The 20,466-nt window shown below is 40.1% G+C and overlaps 1 protein-coding gene across 1 annotated transcript; it reads right to left on the bottom strand.

The window, feature by feature from the left end:
- Positions 1–2,200: 2,200 nt before the first annotated feature.
- On the bottom strand, positions 2,201–13,414 carry SSR3 (signal sequence receptor subunit 3). The gene is made up of 5 exons (XM_043595058.1): positions 13,173–13,414; positions 11,872–11,998; positions 7,384–7,482; positions 3,198–3,329; positions 2,201–2,474 (listed from the first exon to the last, which is right to left on the bottom strand). The coding sequence occupies exons 1-5, from the start codon at positions 13,303–13,305 to the stop codon at positions 2,408–2,410; spliced, it is 558 nt and encodes a 185-aa protein (XP_043450993.1). The 5' UTR covers positions 13,306–13,414; the 3' UTR covers positions 2,201–2,407.
- Between the last annotated feature and the right edge of the window lie 7,052 nt (positions 13,415–20,466).

The following is a 20,466-nucleotide window of genomic DNA, read 5'->3' as shown; positions in this document are numbered from 1 at the left end:
CTCTACTTACCACAAGGAGTGTAGGGGGAGGGGCTATTTAATCGATTTTAATCTCAATTACAGCAGAATCCTTTTTATTTTACTGGTATTGGACATGGGGTCTTTTAAAATACAAATTCTACAGCAGGTTTTTAGGAACTAAACCAGATACAGCCCATCATGATTCTATGTGCCACATAGCCATTTTAGAGATGAGGAAAAGTTCTGTAATTCCCAAGAGTAAAGTACTTGTACAGTAAATCCTGAACGAAAATTGGCAATGTGAGTATATACCTTACAAACTTATGCATAGAAATTTAACAGTATAGAAAGTTAGAAATCATTATCAGAACCAAAAAATGCTATAGGTAAAAATCAAGACAAAACCAAATTTTGCTTATATGCTTTTCTACAAATTACTCAGTTTATGAACTCAAGAAACATTCTATTAAGAATATTAAGCCGATGCCCTTTTTCACCACCCTATTGTAAGAATGGTGGCAATTTTCCCCCCTTCTACACAGACACTGACATCTAGTGGCAATTCTCTACCAGCAATTAAAGAAAAAAAAAATACTTGACCCAGCTGATAGCAGACCCTGATGGTTTGTCAAATATGCAAATGCATTTAGCACACAAATTCCATGCTACCAAACTACTGACCCCTTATTTATCTACAAGAAAAGTTAACATAGTACGAAAAATAAACCTCCTACGTCTTTCACTACTTTGCAAATGACTCTCTGGCAACTTCCCTGTTAGTTCCATATTATCCAGTGACAGTACTATGGATAATAATGCACCAAAGAAAAATAAATTGCAAACTTCTAGAAGCAATGAGGAAATATAATCCTCAATGAAGACAATGATGATGTAAGTCACTAAGCAAATGTGCTCCTGCCCCTGTCCTCCTTCCAAGTTCTTAGATGTGGGCCTACCAAAAATATCCAATAGCACAGAAGATGAACTTCTGAGGAACACTTTTCTATAAAGTTATAACAAAACAGCAAATATTTACAACATTCACCTTAAACTTAGAAATGGAAACTAAAGATTAAAAGTAAGGTTAGAAATTAGGGATAGGGTATTTCTTTTGAAGTACTGTTTGTTCTTTTGAAATTACTGGGTGTGGTCAAAGTTATAAGAATATGAACCTGTATCACTTGTGATTCCATAACCTTTTAAGTATTACAGGTTAAAAAGCTTCCCAAACTTCTTCAAATCATGGCATGCACCAGAAAAATTGTAATTATCCCTGCACACACTGGTTAAAAAGTGCAAGAGACTGCTCTTGGCTAGACCCAGGGGTGAAGAGGTTAATGTGAAGAGGTTCTGCTCATAATCGATAGGAGCCTGTGGACCAAGGGGTCAAATTTATCAAGGTCCTAATGGAAAAATGCTGACAAGCACTAAAACCACCGCAATTCCTTGGAGAGTTCTTAGAATTCTGGAACTAAGACCATAAATATTACTTTGGCCTTTCACATATCAATATTCAGGAAAGTAGTTCTCTACTGAACATTCCTCTAGTGGTGTGAGACCCTAGTCAAGGAACACAATGACTCCAGTCTCTTAACAAGTCAAACCAATATGGTAGTGTTGAGCTGACTTCCCTGGCCACCCAAGACCAAAACTATACAGTGAACAGTATATGCTTTAATCCCACAGGACTACCCTCGTATGCCTGTCCACTATTTTTAGCCTATTGCCTTGGCTGCCTTTCTTCTGTAAGAAAGACAGAAAGAAAAGACAGAAAGACAGAAAGACAGACAGAGAGGGAGAAAGAGAGAAAGAGAGAAAGAGAGAAAGAGAGAAAGAGAGAAAGAGAGAAAGAAAGAAAGAGAAAGAAAGAAAGAAAGAAAGAAAGAAGAGCAAACAAACAAATTTTTCCACAAGTTTCTCTTCCCCAAGTTGGAGACACCTTGTTTTTAACTTTGAGTTATTTCAAATCACAAATTCAGAGACTGGTAAACATGAGGCTTCTGTTCAATCCCCAGGGGAAAGGATTCATTCTGATATTTATGGTTCAAAAAAAGTTGTAATATTGTGGTTAGAACACAGAGAACCAGTTATTAACTTCTTGCTACTATTATAAATAACAGCTCAGTCCAGGTTACTGTGACCTCTGACAGATCAAGGAAACAAGTTATTTTCTCCTCTTGTGATTACAGCACACTGCATGACACTTTTTACCTTTTAATAAATGTCCTGGTACTCAGAGTTTCCTTTCCAATTCCTTTAATTTCAACAATCTGTCAAAAAAGAGCCAATACACAAATACTGAATTACATTTTGTTGGGTTTTTCAAACCCTCAAACTCCAGACTATAAAAACATCTTGTGTGTCTCTCACTCTGACCACCCTGCTACTTTTCCATATACCACAGGCCACCCGTAGATACGAAGCCAGGGGGCAAAGCGGACATGGTCTACTTAGAGCCAGTAGACAGGAGGGCGATGAGGCCTGATGAAGCACTTATGGACAAAATATAGTTCCTGTAAAAATTTAATGTTAAGGAAAAATTAAAAGCCCAAAAGCAGTTCAACAAAACAAAAAGAGCCCATCTCTATGGAATGCAGTTTTCCTCCTGACACTATGAAATGACAATGATGTGCAGTCCCATTGTCTGCAAATACAATTTACAGAAGACTATAAAGAATGAAGCGCATTCACAGGAAATGTGTCCCAATTTTAAAAAGAAAACACTTGAGCCAGAAACCTAGAACACACGATCACAAAGAAAACATCTGAATTCCATTTAACCTAAAGAAGAGCTAATCAAAGAATATGAGCAGGAAGAAGAAACTTATCCTTGTTCCCCCCAAGAGCAAAGGAAAAAGAAGTCTCCCCCGCCCAGCAGTGTTTTGGCTACAGCTGGTGTGTGAAAGCAAAGAGGCTGTGAAAGTTCAGAGCTACTCTCAGTCACAGAACTGGACTGTTCGGGGAAAACCACTCTAGTATTCCCAGATGATTCAAGTTGGAAGTGTCTGCTGTTTTATTACATCAAAAACTCCACCTGTCGGGGCGCCTGGGTGGTTCAGTCGGTTAAACATCTGACTCGGTCTCGGCTGAGGTCACAATCTCATGAGTTCGAGCTATTTAGTGGACCGATTCCCTAGACAGTTTTTCTTTATAGTAAAATACTCAGGCAAATCAAAACCAAAAGGAACTACTGCTTCTAGACTTCGAAAAATGCTAAGCAACCTTTAAAAGGATACACTGTGGGGTTGAAGTTCTTCAATATAAAGAAGGAGGCAACAATGACCAAGACCAGGAATAGGGTGTTGTTATAGAAGATGGAAAATGTTGTAGCTTCATAATCGGCAACTTCATTCTTCTTCCACAAGATTCTGCAGACAAACAAATCAAGTTTATAAATACGTATTATAATATTTTATATGCCACATGGCTCTAGTTCACTGAACAGAATGTGTTTTTAATATTTAATCAGCACTGTGCCCCTTTTCCTATTGAAAAAGGTATTTTACTCTTAATGAAAATAGCTGCTGGGTGTATTACCTTTTCTCCCAGGCAGTCAGAGCTTTGCAGGAAGGGACAGATTAATTATAATTGGCCTGGTTTCATCAACAGCCTAAAGAGACATCTTTCTCTAGGTCCTCACCTAAAACAAACTCCATGATCAGTAGCCAGATGAAGCTTTCCTGGCTGTTTGCTGGCTTGAGACTCTCAATAGCCTACAGATTTCAGCCTTCAATATTACAACCAGCTGTGGCTCACAGAAGCCGACTTCTTTGCAAATGCCGTTAGCCACCTTTAGATAATTCAAACAAGTAATCTGCTTGATCATTAGGAGGATTTTTAAATTTTTTTTATTTAATCCACTTTATTACAGTTTATTAATTTACTAAAATTTTATCAACCTTTTCGTTTACTTCTTCACACAGGCAGCAGGAAATTCCAGGTGGCCTGTGAATAAGGGAGCCTTTATTCCACCTGGTTAGTTAACTTTGTAAAGCAATTTTTAAAAGGATAGGCTGTGACTAGTAGGATGTGAAATCAACAGGGTGGATTCAACACTCAGGGACAACAAGTGAGTGGGCTGAGACCCACATTAAAAAACAAAATAGAAAAATATCAAGTATATGGATAATTAGATAATTATCTTAGATAATTATCATTTTTTGAAATATTTGCATATGTGCATGTTTGAGTGTATTTGGTCAAAAGACAAAGTATTTTACTGTGGATCATTATCAAAAAGGCTGAAAGCCATCACCACTGACACTTTATCCTCCCAAAAGATATATACTATTCCGGGGCCAGATGATCCCCTCCACCAATCCTAAGGACAGCACTATGGCTAATGTCCTTGGCAACTCCTACATTTTATTCACCAAATGTTCTAATACAAAGTCAACAAGCTTGACAGTAAAGGAGTTAAATGAGATAAACTATCTTTATCACAAGAAATTTGTGGTCTCAAACATAAATGCCATAGTTCCTTAATTCTATGGATAGAGTCAACCTAATAAAACTTCTATTTAAGTCTGGGAGAAGTGAAAGACACTACATTAAATGCACAGCCATCAACTCTAACACACTTCCTGATTTCAGAGAAGTTTAAATGTAAGTTTAAAAATATATAGGACTTGGAACTGGGAGGAAATACATTATACCATTTTAACAATGATCAAAGAAAACACCACCTCAGAAAGATGCAAAGGCCCAACGTGGTTTAATTCTAGAAAACACTCGAACAATTGCCTGTTTTCAAGACTGTGGCATAAGACCCAAAAAAGACAGGTTCCTTAAATAGGTTACTAGCATGCCTTCACTATGGTTGCTTAGATTATCCGACCTCTATCAGAGCACCTCTCCCTACCTCCCTGCCACGCCCTGACTCAAAACCATCTTCAAAAACAGTCTGGATGAAAGAAAGGGCTCAATCCTTCAGGTTGCCCCTGCTCCCAATACGACCAGGCATGACCAATACGCACTGTATATCAGTGTATACACAGGATTGTCTTGGACAGCCTTCAGAACTTTTTCTACCCCATCCATATCCTGGTTCATTTAGGAAAAAAATGAAAACCCTCAAATGCTATCATCAGCAATAGTTCTCCCAAAACTTCACTGGTAAGAAATCTAGTTTGGGAGAGCACTCCCAAAGACTCGTTTTTCCAAGGAACACTTCCTACAAGAGGAAGACTGAGAACTCAAGAACTGTTATCATCACATAATGCTAAATGACAGACCGAGAAAAAAATAACACTCACATCCTGGGATAAATGTCAATGAACCTCTGATTCTCCTCAGCTGATCTCCAACCTTGAATGGATGGCAAAGCAGTTTCAAAGTGGCATGGAGTACCCATTCCAAGTGACTTGTAGATGGCAGCTTTGAGGCATACACATCTTAAGCAAAGAGGTGCTAATAGGCCTTCTCTTGAAACAACTTACTTTTGAGGGAGAAAAATGCTAGCTTTTTTTTTTTTGAAAAACACTAGATCTTAGTGAAAGCCTTAGTCCCAGGTATCAGCGTCAATTCTGAGTAGAGACCTGGGTACAATTTTATCCACTGTGGTTTCTAAGAGATGAATAGTAACAGCACAAATTTCCACTGATGACAGGAACAGAAACTTTATAATCCTCTGACACTGCATTTTATGTATCCACAAAACCTACCCTTCATTCTACTTTGAAATATCTGATCCAGCGAATGGCAAAGATATTTCATTTCCACTTCCAACTCTTCTTCGCTCAGAGTGACTACCTGACTACCATGCTGAGAAAAATTCTGAGACATATCCCAGGATCAAGAACACGTGCCAGACCAAATCAGGCAAGAGGAGACCCATTTGCCACCTCTGATATAATTCATCACCTAAAACGTACAGAGCTGTAACAAGCACTTTGAAAATGGGTAACTATGATGTATACTCCAATTTAAGAACCACTTTTCTAATAAATACTATAAATTCAGTAAAAAGATTAAAAAAAAAATCCTAAATTCTCTAACCTCTAACGCTATGCAAAAATTCACAATCAGAAAGCTATGCAGCCAGACCAAATTAAAGCTGCTCCCTGAAAAAAGGCCTTCATTGTCACTATTTTAATATTGTACCCTTCAGAGGGCACATGGCTGGCTCAGTCAGTAGAGCATTCAACTCTTGATCTCGGGGTTGTGAGTTCAAGCCCCATGTTGAGTGTAGCGATTACTTAAAATAAATGATTAAAAACACACATATATATTGTACCCTTCAATTTTTACAAAGGATCTAGGAGATAACCATTTCTATAACGTTTTAGTGGCTTTTCAAAACCACTGTAAAAGACATTATTCGTTTAAGTTACTCAGCGTCCCTTAAATAAGGACCGACTTGATAAAGTCCTTCCAAGATTCAGTGCCAAGAAAGTTTCTTTTCAGAAGGACTTACATGCTGCTTCTCATCAGAAAATGAAAGTGCAGGACCTCAGACGCTAACCCTGACACTTGGAAGCTCAGAGCGAAGTTCAATGCTCAACTGCTGTAACTAACTCCAAGGTCCTTATTCACCCATCTTTACTTTTAAATAGTTTCTGATCTTTCAAAATTGTACTGTTTTGTTTCATATGCACTTTAATATTGCAAGTCTCCACAAGGTCTTTCTGGAGCAAGGTGGGTTAAAAATTCCATTTCACAAAGCACTTTGCAGACACTAAAATTTAAGATCTATGAAAACCACCTCAACTTGTGACTGTATTAAGCCCATGTAACAACTCTTAGGCACAAGTTTATTCAATCATTCAGAGACTTCTGCTACTCAGCTATTAGACTATTAAGCCTTCTAAGAGCAGTTGGCAGGAAAATTTGAGGGGTAAGGGCTAACAAATGTGGCACAGATTTGGGCAACGGGAGACAGAGTTCTCTCCCAACCAATGCAGATAACCAAGAACTGGATGTCCCTAGGGAAGCTCAGGAACGGAAATACCACCACCTAAAAATGCTAACACACAATACAATGTAAACTCTTCAGACCCAGAGGGGTGAGGCGATGTGCTCAAGGTCTCACAGCTGTCAAGTGGCAGAGCCAACACTGGATGAAGTTCTGCAAGCTCCTAAACTCCAGGAGAGCAGTTACAAGTACAAAGTCTCAAGCCACACTGCCCGTGTTCTTGTTACAGACTGACCACACACTAATTAATCTATGACCTTGTGCAAATTACCCAAGCTTTCTGTACCTGTTTCCTCAAATGTAAAATGGAAATAATAGCCCTACCTCACATGGCTCTGGTGGTAGTAAAAATTCAAAATGTCAGTAACTGTCATTCCATTATATCTTCTACAATATCAACGTTTAACCTCCAGCAATTCCATTATCCACATTCTCTAGGCAGAAACCAACACTTATTTTCTACAAAGTATCCCCAGTTTTGACTATCACCAACATTTTAGAAGTCAAACCTTTCATCCTTTTCCTTTCGAGACATCTTTCTATTATCAGCTTCAGAAAGTTTTCGAGTCACTTCTTTGGAAACTGCATCCTCCCTCTTCTGTGCTACTCTAGAAAATAAAAGAAAAAATGTTTCCACATGTTCCAGGAATGAACATCACACTATCTGAAACACTCTGTACTCTTATATTGGCAACTACATGATACTTTACATTTCAAGAAATAATCTTGACAGAAAATTCCAAGTTTATTTTATTATAATAGCCAAATATTATAATAGAATTCAAGTATTTTATTATAATAGCCAAATATAATAGAATTCAAGAACTTCTGAAATATAGTTTATTAGATATATGTTTTGAATTCTGCTTAAAAGGGTAATTTTCCAGGGCTCTTGGGTGGCTCAGTCAGTTGAGTGTCCAACTCATGATTTCTATCATGATCCCAGGGTTGTGGGACGGAGCCCTGTGTAGGGCTGTGCACAGAGTAGGGCCTACTTAAGATTCTCTCCCTCCCCCTCTCGCCCCTCCCCTTGCTTGCACACTCTCTTGCTCTCGAAAAAAAAAAATGGGGGGGGGGATAATTTTCCAAAGTTTAGGTATTTAAATGGGTAAACAAGTCAAATGCATTTATAAATTATTGTAACCCCATTTTGTTTGTTTGTTAAATTTATTTGCTCAACAAATAAATTTGGTAAGGTATTAGCAAATGATATACCATTTCAATTCCAGTAAATAAAACTAGGCTTAAAAAAAACAAAGGAGAATTAGGGAAATAACACCTGTAACATATTAAAGTAATGCTTTTAACTCCACTCCAGAGTCTAATTTCACTAAAAATGATACCACATGAGGGATTAACCATAGCACTTGTAATTAAATGAACCACTGGTTGTATCAAAAGACAATATATTATCAGCCAGAAAAGGCTAGAAGTGGTATTCAAAAGATCAGATCAGGGGTGCTTGGGTGGCTCAGTCAGTTGAGTGATGGACTCTTGATTTCAGTTCAGGTCATGATCTCATGGTTTGTGAGTTCAAGTCCCAAATGGGCTCTGCACTATCAGTGCAGAACCTGCTTGGGATTCTCTCTCTCCCTCTTTCTCTGCCCCTCCCTACTCATGCGCTTTCTCTTGCAAAAAATAAATATTAAAAAAAATTTTTTTTAAATATCAGATCAGAATCTTCAGTGACAAGTCAAACAAAAAATTAAAATGTATATTCATCAGAAAATCTTTAAGGTGAACTTTATGAGATTGCTAGTCAAAGAGAGGATAAAATTTAACCTACGATAAAATGCAAAAAGCCTGCCAAAGTTTATGACATGTAAATTCAATATGGTATATTTTTGATAATATAGGAGACACTGGTTAGCCATAAATATAGAAGAACTGATATAAGCAAAATATACCAACAGTCCCACTATGAAAATGTTCAACATGATACTGAGATGTATTAAAAGCAACAGGATGTGGAACATAGAAATCTGTTCACTCTATGTTCAATTAATTAATCCCTTGTTACTGTGCTATATTTAGTTCTGGTCAGTGTATCAAGGAAAGATGTGGAGAAATTAGGATGGCTCCCTGAAAAGAAAGCCCAAGATCATTCAAGGCAATAGTTCTCAACATTTCTTTAACCACAGGGCTTCTGGGATACAAATTAAACACAAATTCCCAACTTCACTTGATTCATTATGTAAAAGTCCTGCTCCTAAGGGCAGAGACTCTGATCTCTGAACCTCTTTAGCAAACCAACTTCAAGTGTTTCTTGAACTTCACATAAGACCACTTTTTCTAAGGCCAGCTGATAAGAAATGGATGTGGTTTACAGCAGAAACCTTTCTGAGATGAACAGAAAGAAAAAAATACACACAAGTATGTGTACACACACACACACACACACACACCCATCAGGATGCTAGGACACAGGAACAAACTATTTGCAAAAGAGTTAGCTACCTCCAAGTGTCTTTAGGACAGATCATCTGTCCATAGGACAAATCATCTCAAAGAGACCAAACCAGATTAACCAGTTAATTTCTCTTCTATATTCACCTAACAAACATATAACAACCTGTCAGGTTTATTATAACTCAAGAAGAAGCTCTATTCTCTTAGGGCTCTTAAAAAATAAATCTCACGCAGCACTGAATGCTCTGAAACAAAACGAGGGTCACTCCAGTGGCCCAGCAATCAGCCAAATGAGAGGACCTGCAAAATCAACTGTTTTTCTTCTATTATTTTTTATCTATTTTAGAACCTCTCCAGAAAAAAAGAAAAAATACCATCTATTTATTTTTTTCTTAATTTTTTGTTTACATTTATTTATTTTTGAGAGACAGAGCATGAGCAGGGGAGGGGCAGAGGGAGAGGGAGACACAGAATCAGAAGCAGGCTCCAGACTCCGAGCTGTCAGCAAGGCTGACAGGGTCTCGAACCCAAGAACCGTGAGATCATGAGTCGAAGTTGGACGCCCAACCGACTGAGCCGCCCAGGCGCCCCCCATCTATTTAATTTCTTAAAGAAAAACATCTTTGCAAACATTTTTTTTTAACTCATTCCACTCAAAAAAAATTCCTACAGGCTCTCACCCTCAATGTCTCTGACACTGCACATAAACATTTGTTATGTGCTCAACACTATATACTCAACATATTATCCGTGTTATCATATTTAATCCTCACCATCTATGAGGCACCATTAGTATCCCCATTTTACATCTCAGGAATCCAACGACTAAAAAGATGAAATGTGTGCCGAAGGCTATATATTTAAAAACAGCAGAACTGGGGGGGCACCTGGGTGGCTCAGCCAGTTAAGCATCAGACTCTTGATTTCGGCTGTCAGGATCTTGCAGTTTGTGAGATCAAGCCCCGTGTCCGGCTCCACACCGGCGGCAAGGAACCTGCTTGGGATTCTCTCTTTCCCTCTCTGCTCCTCTCTCTCAAAAATAAAGAAATAAAGTTAAAAAACAAAAAAACAAAAACAAACAAAAAAAACACAACTGGGACTGGAATCCAGATTGTCAACACATAAGCTATCTTCCCTCTCCTACGAACAGCTACCCATACTCTGCCTCTTCCTGGGTCTTTGAGCTTTGATGCACCTTGTAAATCTGTAGGAGTTTCAATGTGAGTGGCAGGATTTAATATTAAATCAAAACTACAATTAAAGAAAACAATTCCACTATGAGAGAACCTATGCAATCAAGTCAGTAAGTCATTGAAATTTTACTGAGCTGGATGTACCGTTAACTGTTGTAAGGGACATAAAAGACATGGCAGTGGCCCTTAAGAAGCCTAAAGCAGAAATGAGAAGGTAAAAAGACCATTAATTTTAATTCCAAAAAGGTTAATGAAAAATAATACCCAAAACAAGTCAAAAGATGTCAGGTCTCAAAGAACCGAATTCCAAGGACATCACAAAGCATGGGTCATACAGGGTGCCCAGGTCTGAGGCCTTCGCTATCCACAGATGGCCACACCTCACGAGAAAGACAGCCCAGAACAGCAGAGTCCAAGGTGGGCTGAAACCGGAATGGCAGTTGGTGAAGAGGGCTGCCAAGCAGAAAGATGACAAAGATGATCACTCTGCTGGTCTAGCAGAAAGGCAGTCACACAAACTTGAGCTCCTATGGGTCCGGAACAGCAGCAGAAAAGCTCTTGAAGCCACTTTCAGCCACTGAGACCATTTCTGGGCTTCTTACAATAAATCCCTGTTAATTAAGATCCTCTAAACATGTTTCTATTCCTTGTCACCCCAAGCCTAACATACGGACAACAAACTTAGAATTCATATTATGTGTGATCCTAAGATAGAAGAAATAGGAGACTCTTTTACATTTTCACACACTTAGAAGAAAAACTGTAATTAGCATTAAATCTGTCAGAGTTTAAAAAAAAAAAAAAAGACCATTTCTTTCATGTCCAAAAGTAGTACATGGAGAACTCAGAACTATTCTTTGCAGAAAGAATTCCACTTGGCTTCAGAAATGTTAACTTACTTACTTGGTGGTTTTTCTGATGAAGTTTATTTACTTATTTTGAGAGAGAGAGAGAGGGTGCGCATGCATGAGGAAGGGGCAGAGAGAGGGAGAGGGGCATGGAGGAGAGAATCCCAAGCAGGTTCTGCTGAGCAGAGCCTGATATGGGTCTCAATCTTATGACGGCAAGATCACGACCTGAGCCTATGTTAAGAGTCACACATTTAAACAAGTGAGTCACCCAGTTGCTCCTGTTTTTCTGATAAACCCCATGATTAAGGCTAGTGCTTAACTGTTCGAACGTCTCCCTCAAAACCTACTTGCGTAACAATGTCAGAAGCATGGTCTCTGCTTCACTTAGTTAATAATTCTTTATAGCATTAGTATGCCTTCCCCCCAGCATATACAGCTCAAATTGATACTTCTTGAAAACAAGACGTACAAATGGTCTTTAAGATATTCTTCTATAAAAAAGTGCAACATGTAATATATACTTCAACTTGAGAAATATACTTACTTGTGCTTGAGAACAAATTTCACATTTTTGTATGCAAAGGCTACCAAATAAGTGCTTACTAGGGTCATCACACTATAGAGAACGGCAGACTGAATAAGATCCATATGCCATATTCGCCAATATAACCCTGAATGAAGATAGGAGGGAGGGGGTACAAAAAGGAACAAAACATTACCACCCAGCTACAAAGGCCTGCTCAATTAATTACAGTTAAGCCTATAAAATACAGTCCAGGTTAGGAAATCCAATACGGTCAGTATACGTGGATCTTTAGAAGTGATAAAGTTACAGTCTCAAACTTTCCCAGCTCAGAAAACTTTAAAAACAGAACCTTCCCATTACTAGTCCAAATGCGATTTCTGCTTCTTCTGAAATGAGAATAAACTCAGGAGCAAAAACACACAAAAATCACAATTCACACTTCCCGTTTCAATCAGCAGGGTATTATTACTATACTAAGTATACAGCTGTTCCAAAACACCACGTGCAGTCCCAAGCCATAGTTTACATGCTGACGTGGCTATATGAAATCAAGGAGGCACAGAGCTCCACGACACGTTAAAGGCACGGTGGGATTTAAAAGGCCGAAAGAAAATAAACCTCGATTTAACTGCCTAACAAACGTGCAAGCAGGAGGAGAGACAGGAGATTCAAATCCGGGAACCCTGAGCTATAGAACCAACTTTGCCCAAGTATGCAAAGTCCTTTCATCCAAGTGAGAATTCTAGAAATGACCTAATAGCATTAAAAAGTTTAAACCATTTAGAGCGCGGGCTCTTGGCATTGGTCCAAACTCTCTCACCAAATTAGGCAAACGACGTTCAGCAGCGTGAAGTGTTTCACCTAAAGCTACAATTCTCGAGTCGAAGGTTAATGGGAATCTGACTCTCGCCTAATTCGTTAGTTTTTCCAAAATAATTAACGATAAAGTTTTAAAACTCGTAACGATAAACAACTGTGTGTGGGGGGAGGGGGGAACAGAGCAGGTCACACATGCATGTAGCACAAAATCCTAATCCGGTCGTTTCCAGATTAGGGGCCGCCATCCCAGAACTAATGAATCACAATCTCTGGGAGTGGGTTCACAAGGGACTTTCCTGTGATGCCGCCCAGCCCCATCCCCGACGAGAACACTGAGGCCCACAGAGGCTACACGCCTTCCCCGTGCTCTGGGAGAGCTGGAGACAGCCGCGGGCTAAATGCCCTAGCACTCACTCCCGCCAGTCCGCCGGGCCCTGCCACGTCCCCGCCCAGCCCGACCCGCTGACGGCCTGCCCGGCCCGCCAGTTCCCGGCGCTCACAGATGGGGATGGCGGACACGATGAAGGCGTTCCCAAAGAAGAGCGCGGAGGACTTGGCCGAGAGGTTGCGGCTGAAATCCTGCAGGAGCAGGTCCTCCTCAGATTGCTGCTTGGAGCCGCCTTTGGGAGCCATGGTGGAGCCGAGCCTCGAGCCTAGAAAGCCGAGCTGGCTGACGCCGCTGGCACCGCCTCCGCGGTCGCCTTATCCACTAACGACCCGTCAGCGCTAAACGCGGAGGCGGGACTCGGCGCGGAGCGGGAGCAAACTTCCCCAGGATTGGCCACCGCTATGTACGTTTCCCGGCGTGATTGGGCAAGAGGGCCAGACTTCCGTATTCCTGGCCAGCCCCTTGGCTAGCCGGCTTCCTAAAGAAGGACGGGATTTGTAGTTTCGTGGGTGCTTTTTTTAATGAGCAAAACTTTATTGCCATTCCACTTCACAGGTGCCGTCACGCTTTCCAAGTCATTGGCGTTACAAACGAGGAAACTATTCTGGCCTCGAGTCATTCAGCCGGTCATTCAACAAACGTATACGGTTAGTATCCTCTGGGTATACCCAGCACTGGGGCACTGGAGGAGGAAGAGGAGAAAGATAAGTATGGGTAAACACGTGTGAAATCCTTTCTTCTTTGCACATCCATTCTTTCATTAAATATCCTTAAAATCCTATGACATGCACCTCATTGTCCTCATTTTGCCGGTGAAGAACCTGAGGGTGAGAGACTGGCCGTGCTAGTCACCAGGGAGTAGTTGGCTCTTTTGAACAAAATAACAGGCTACCTTTGCACGAAAAAGAAGGCACTGTGGCTTTTAAGGAATTCGTGGTCTCACTGATGAATATTTAAAATGAGTCCAATACATTTACAAATTACTACATTTTTATCACTTTATTTCGACTCAATCTTTAGAGTAATGTGGTCTCCACAGCCATGCTAAATGAAACATGATGGTAAGAAAAGTACATGTTAGCTAGACAGGCCCCCTCTGAAGCTCAGAAAAAAATGAATATGCCTATTAAAACAGGTAGATACCATTTTTAACTCATTACATTATCACTTTTTCTTTAAAAAATACTCAACCACTTCATACATAGAAAAAACTTGCATCTACATTACTAGCATCAGACAGACTTCCCCAACCTTCAGCTTCCCTATCAACAGGTAAGCAGATCTTTCATCTAAATTTTCTCCAAATTGCAGTTGACCTCCACGGTTTCCATTCTAATGGAGCTTTCTGTCTGTAACTTTTCAGTCTATTCTCTATAGAGGTACCCTAGTGAGTTTTCCTGAAATACAAATCTTTCATGTAAATGCCAGAAGTGTTCATCTAATGACTTTTTCAGAAACTTAAAAGTATTCATTTAAAAATATCTGCATGGGATGCCTGGATGGCTCAGTCCTTTAAGCATCTGACTTTGGCTGAGGTCATGATCTTACATTTCATGATTTCTAGCCCTCAGTCAGGCTCTCTGCTGTCAGCGGGGAGCCCACTTCAGGTCCTCTGTCCCCCTTTCTCTCTGCCCCCCCCCACTTGCGCAAACTCACAATCTCTCTCTCAAAAATGAATAAACATTAAACAAAATTTTAATAAAAATAAAAATATCTGCACTATGTCCTTTTTAAATGGTAAAATGCTCTTTTTTTATGCAATGGTGATGATAGAGAAGAAACTCTTATTTCTCTTCAACCTACTCCCCTCTCTCTAAGTTTTTTCTACTGAAGTACATCACACCATTTTTCACACCCATTTGCTTAGGCTAAAATGCTAGTTTTCAACACTAATTCCTTTCTTTCCCTCTCCATCTGTGACCAATTCATCAGCAAAACCTTTTGGATCTGTATAACTAGATTTCTTGTTTGTTTTTATTTTTTTTTAATGTTTATTTTTACCCTCAAGTTAATTAGCATACAGTGTAGTCTTGGCTTCAGGAGTAGAATCCAGTGATTCATCTCTTACATATAACACTCAGTACCCATCCCAACATGTGCTTTCCTTAATGCCCATCACTCATTTTCCCCACTCTCCCACCCCCATCAACCCTCAATTTGTTTTCTGTATTTAAGTCTTTTATGGTTTGCTCCCTGTTTTTATCTTATTTTTCCTTCCCTTACCCTATGAACATCTGTTAAGTTTCTCAGATTCCACAGATGAGTGAAATCATGTGATGTCTGTATTTCTTTGACTGACTTATTCCACTTAGCATTATACCCTCCAGTTCCATCCACATTGTTGCAAATGGCAAGATTTCATTCTTTTTATCACCCCGTAGTATTCTGTTGTGTATGTATGTGTACACACACACACACATATGTGTGTATATATATACACCACATCTTCTTAATCCATTCATCAGTTGATGGACATTTGGGCTCTTTCCATAATTTGGCTATTGTTGATAGCACTGCTGTAAACATTGGGGTGCTTATGCCCCTTCAAATCAGCATGTTTATTTATTTTTGAGAGAGAGAGGGAGAAAGAGAACTCAACCAGAGGAAGGGCAGAGATAGAGAAGGAGACAGAGAATCCCAAGCAGGCTCCACACGGTCAGCACAGAGCCTGATATGGGGCTCAAACCCATGAACCTTGAGATCATGACCTGAGCCAAGATCCAGTTGGAGGTTTAACTGACTGAGCCACCCTTTTTTTTTTTTTAGAGAGAACACAAGGGAGTGGGGGACAAGGGGCAGAGGGGAGGGGAGAGGGAGAGAGAGAGAGAGAGAGAGAGAGAGAGAGAGAGAGAGAGAGAGAGAGTGAGAGAGAGAGAAGCTTAAGCAGGCTTCATGTTCAGCATGGAGCCCATCACAGGGCTTGATCTCAGGATCACGAGATCATGACCGGAGCTAAAATCAAGAGTTGGAAGTTTAATTGACTGAGCCACCCAGGTGCCCCTTTTTTGCTTGTTATAAACCAAGGATATGAAAAGATAAAAGATAAAATCAGAAAACTATAAGATCAAAAAGGACAAAAATCATCAAGGTATTTAAAAGAAAAATCAGAAGAAAACAAACAATGATGAAATTAAAAAGAATTATACCTGAGAAAAATATTTAAACAAAATAGGAAAGATAAAAGTTTGAAATGTTAAGTAGATAAAACATGTTAAAGTTGAAATGATCAAAAGGAGCTGAGAATTAACACACTTTGTAAACCAAGAATAAAAACTAAAGATAATAAACAGAAAAGAATCTAAACTAGTAGGAATTTAAACTTTTTATAGGGGTAAGGTAAAGAGATATGTAAGCAAGATGCTTATGACAGAGAAGGTTGTTTGGTGATGGGAACAATGAAGACATGAAAATAGCACCCTTGAAGTAGTGGAGCAGTGTCTTCTACCAAGTGCAATCTAGTTCTTTTTGAAGAACTGCAAAATCTAAGGATCATCTGTATATGGCATATGTGGCAATGGCACATTGGACAAGCAGAGTAACAGTATGCTGAAAAACAGAAAGAAGGGTAGGCAAAAGTTCTATGCAAAGATCTGCAATATATTTTGGCCATTTCAATACAGTTCACCTCTATGAGGGAACCAGATGGACTTGATTCCGTATCATCTTGATTATAATCTGTGACTTTAGGCTTAACAGTTCCATTGTATTCCTTCACACTTAGATTGGGGGTGGGGAGAGAAGGAGGGGGAAATTTAAAGTAGTATTTATTGCTGGGAGGAATATGGATAACAAATTCCTCTTGTCCACTACTGATGGCTTTCGGGAAGAAAATACAACAAGTTAAAAAATAATAGACTTTTCTTGTAACGGCCACTGCAAATTGCCTCGCCAGTAAAGAAAAACACAGCTTTCACTGGGACCTTATGAGAAATAACAGATGACTCATCATGGGCTACTCTGGGGTACGAGTGGAGAGGAGGAAGACCTCTATTATACAAAATCCATTTGAAATGCAAATCTCATCATGGAAATGATTTTTGAAAGAGGAGATGATACACTTATTGGTTTCTAGGTATAATATTTTAAAGTCCCACCTGAGAGATGATTTACTCAGCCCAACTACATATTTCAGGCACTGGTATGTGATTGAGTCATCGGTTCATCTATTCATTCAGCAAAGATTTATTGAGAAGCTACTATGTGAAAGGTACTGTGCTAGAGCCTAGAAAGACCCAAATAACAATCGTAATTATGATTATAATAACCAGTGTTAATATATTGAGTCTTTATTATACATCCAGCTCTATGCTAGGCTCTTCATATGTCATCTAATTTAATTCTTCCAGCAACACTACGAGATATGTGTTATTATTATCCCTATTTCTCAGATGAAGAAACAGAGGCACAGATTGGTAAAGTAGCTTACCTAAGATCTCACAGCCAGTAATTGGTGGAGTCAAGTTATGAACCGCATACAATATGATGCCAGTATGCACTCTCTTAACTACACAGGAGCTCTGGCCTCCTCTGTGCCAACAGAATCTCAAGATGTAGGTGCCTTCCCCCCTCCCCCACGAAGCCCTTTTTTTAGCAAACAACCAACGGTAGTTTCTTGTGTGCCAGTTGCCATGCAGAGTCACGTCACACTGCACCTCTAGCCAGCACATCCTTGCATAAATAGGATCATGCCCCTAACACGTAGGCAAACCTCAGTGAGCAAGCCTGGGCTCTCCCAGTGGAGTCTGTCTCAAGGAGTGTGAAAATAAGATCTCAGGAAGAAACACGATTGTTAGAGGAGTACAGAAACAGAGCCAACTAAGAAGAGATGGCAACTGTAAACCGTAACTCACCAGCAGCCATAAATTAAAGAAAGGGAAATTAGAGAGATGCTCAAAGGGCCTCAGGGCTTTCTCATTTCCCTCTGTAAGCCTGAACAACACTACCAACACCTGCAGTGAAGCCAAAACGCCCACTTCGGGGCACCTGGGTGGCTCAGTCAATTGAGTGTCTAACTCTTGGTTTTGGCTCAGGTCACCATCTAAGGGTCATGGGATGGAGCCCAGCATCAGGTTCTGCGATGACAGCACAGAGCCTGCTTGGGATTCTCTGTCTCTCCCTCTCGCTCTGCCCCTCCCCCGCACTCTCTCTCTCTCCCCAAATGAATAAATAAACTTAAAAAAATTAAAATAAATGTATAAATTTATAAAAATAAATTAAAAATAAATTTAACTTCAAAAGTGAAAAACAACTAGAAATACAGTAAAATAAATAATACAAACATATTTTACATACAAATGAAAACAGATGAATAATTGTACTCCACATAACTTATCTATTATTTATTGTCTCTTCCCCAAACTGTTTAAGACAAAGGTAACAAGATCAAATGCATACAAGATCCAGACAAGTAACCCTGACATAATAAGCTGGTCTCTGCCCAGCTTCCTGACACAGAACTCCTAAAATCCTTGGAATTACCTAAGTGATGGGGTGAGAGAAGGGTCTCACTTTTTTAAGCCCCTTTCAACCACACCTGAGTTTATGCTAATGTGCTGGCTCTTCCAGAATGGGGGCTTATGGCTCTAGAAACCAAACTCTTGATTAGAGAATTGGAACTCCCAGCCCCACTCCACCATCACCTCTGGGTTCAGAGAGCCTCTGCTGGGAAGGTGGGGTGTCCAGAGAAATCATTGTAGCCCTGTGCCTTTGCCTGAATATTTTGCCCTTATGCATCTTTTCTATTTGGGTGTTCCAGAGTTGTATCCTTTATAATAAAGCAGTAAATCATAAGTAAAGCAATTTCCCGAGTTCTGGGAGCTATTCTTACAAATTATCAAACTGGAGGAGGGAGTTGTGGGAGTCCTTGATCTTAGCCAGTTAATCAGAAGCATAGATGGGACATAGACAACTTGGGATTTGAGATTAGCGTCTGATGTGGGCTTTAGTTTTGTGAGACTCAACCCTTAACCTATGAGGTCTAACTCCAGGCGGTTAGTGTCAGAATTGAGTGAGGGGCTCCTGGGGGCCCAGTTGGCTAAGAGTCTGAGTCTTGATTTTGGCTCAAGTCATGATCTCAGTTTGTAAGATCAAGCCCCACAACAGGCTGCACTGACAACAGGGGGTCTGCTCGGGATTCTCTCCCTCTCCATCCCTTCCCCTGCTCTCATGCACTCTCTCTCTCAAAATAAGTAAATAAGCATTAAAAAAGAAAAAAACCACCAGAATTGAGTGAAACTTTAGGACACCCAGTTGGAGTCCACTGAAAATTAGAGAATAGCTTAGTGTGGAAAACCCACACATTGGTGTCAGAGTGTTGAAAGTAGAAGGAAATGGGTTTTTTTCCTTTTATAACTGCAATAAGTGAATTGTGTAAGCCAAACACAACATGTTTGGGGGGTAATCTGCCCCATGAATTCCCAGATTTATGGAGACTTGAATGTATTCAATATAGGAGAAAAAAATTTCAAGGTGCTACAATGTGTGTGTTTTTCTACCCCACCAAGCAATTAACTCAGTTCTCCTCAGACACTGACCAAGGTGTTCCACAACCTGAACCCAATTCTGACACTATCAACCTGGGGATCATGCCAGATCCCTTGGGTTAAGGGCTCAGCCCCAGAAGACTGCCCCCACTTCAGATGCCAAACCAGCCATACATTGGAGGTTTTCATGACTCCCTCCTCAGGTTTGATTAATTTGCTAGAGCAGCTTACAGAACTCAGGAAAACAGTTTATTCACTAGATTACCAGTTTATTGAAAAGAATATTAAAGGCTACAAATGAACAAGATGAAAAGATACCTAGAGCAAGGTCCTGAACACAAGAGCTTCAGCCTCCATGGATTTAGGGGCTGGCACGGGGAAGTGTTCTGGCTCACCAACCTGGAAGCTCTTCAAACCCCCCTCCTTTGGGGTTTTTAATGCAGGTTGCATTACACAGGCATGGTTGATTAAATCATTGGCTGCTGGTGATTGATTCAACCTCCAGCCCCTCACCTGTCCCCAGAGGTCAGGGGGGTGGGACTGAACGGTCTAACCCTCTAATCGTGATTGGTTCCCCAGGCAAGCAGCCCCCATTCTTGGTTTACCTAGTGACTTTTCCAAAAGTCATCAACATAACAAAAGACATTTTCATTGCTCTCCCCACTTAGGAAATCACAATATCACTGGTGTAATGAAAAGCCTCGCCATTCAGAAAGAAATGTTCCCATTTACAGAGAATGGAGGGGAATGTTGGCCCAGTAGGCTTGGCCCGGCCTCTTCTCCCATCCGTCAAACACATACCCTGCCATTGACAGGAAATGTCTGCCAGCTGGGTTTTTTGGTTTTTGTTTTTTAAAAAAGATGGGGTCTTGAGAACTCTAAATGCGCACTTTACCGTAGAACAGATGTTTTCTTACATATATT

This window comes from Prionailurus bengalensis, chromosome C2 (genome assembly GCF_016509475.1).
Source record: "Prionailurus bengalensis isolate Pbe53 chromosome C2, Fcat_Pben_1.1_paternal_pri, whole genome shotgun sequence".
Classification (NCBI taxonomy): domain Eukaryota; kingdom Metazoa; phylum Chordata; class Mammalia; order Carnivora; family Felidae; genus Prionailurus; species Prionailurus bengalensis.
The sequence above is the reverse complement of the archived record's forward strand: the minus strand, read 5'-3'. Positions and strand labels throughout refer to the sequence as shown.

Coding starts and splice junctions, on each gene's coding strand:
- SSR3 (XM_043595058.1), bottom strand. CDS start 13,305: ATGGCTCCCAAAGGCGGCTCCAAGCAGCAATCTGAGGAGGACCTGCTC. Junction 11,999..13,172: donor CGTGTCCGCCATCCCCATCT/GTGAGCGCCGGG, acceptor ATCTTCATTCAG/GGTTATATTGGCGAATATGG. Junction 2,475..3,197: donor AAGAACTTCAACCCCACAGT/GTATCCTTTTAA, acceptor AAATTTTTACAG/GAACTATATTTTGTCCATAA.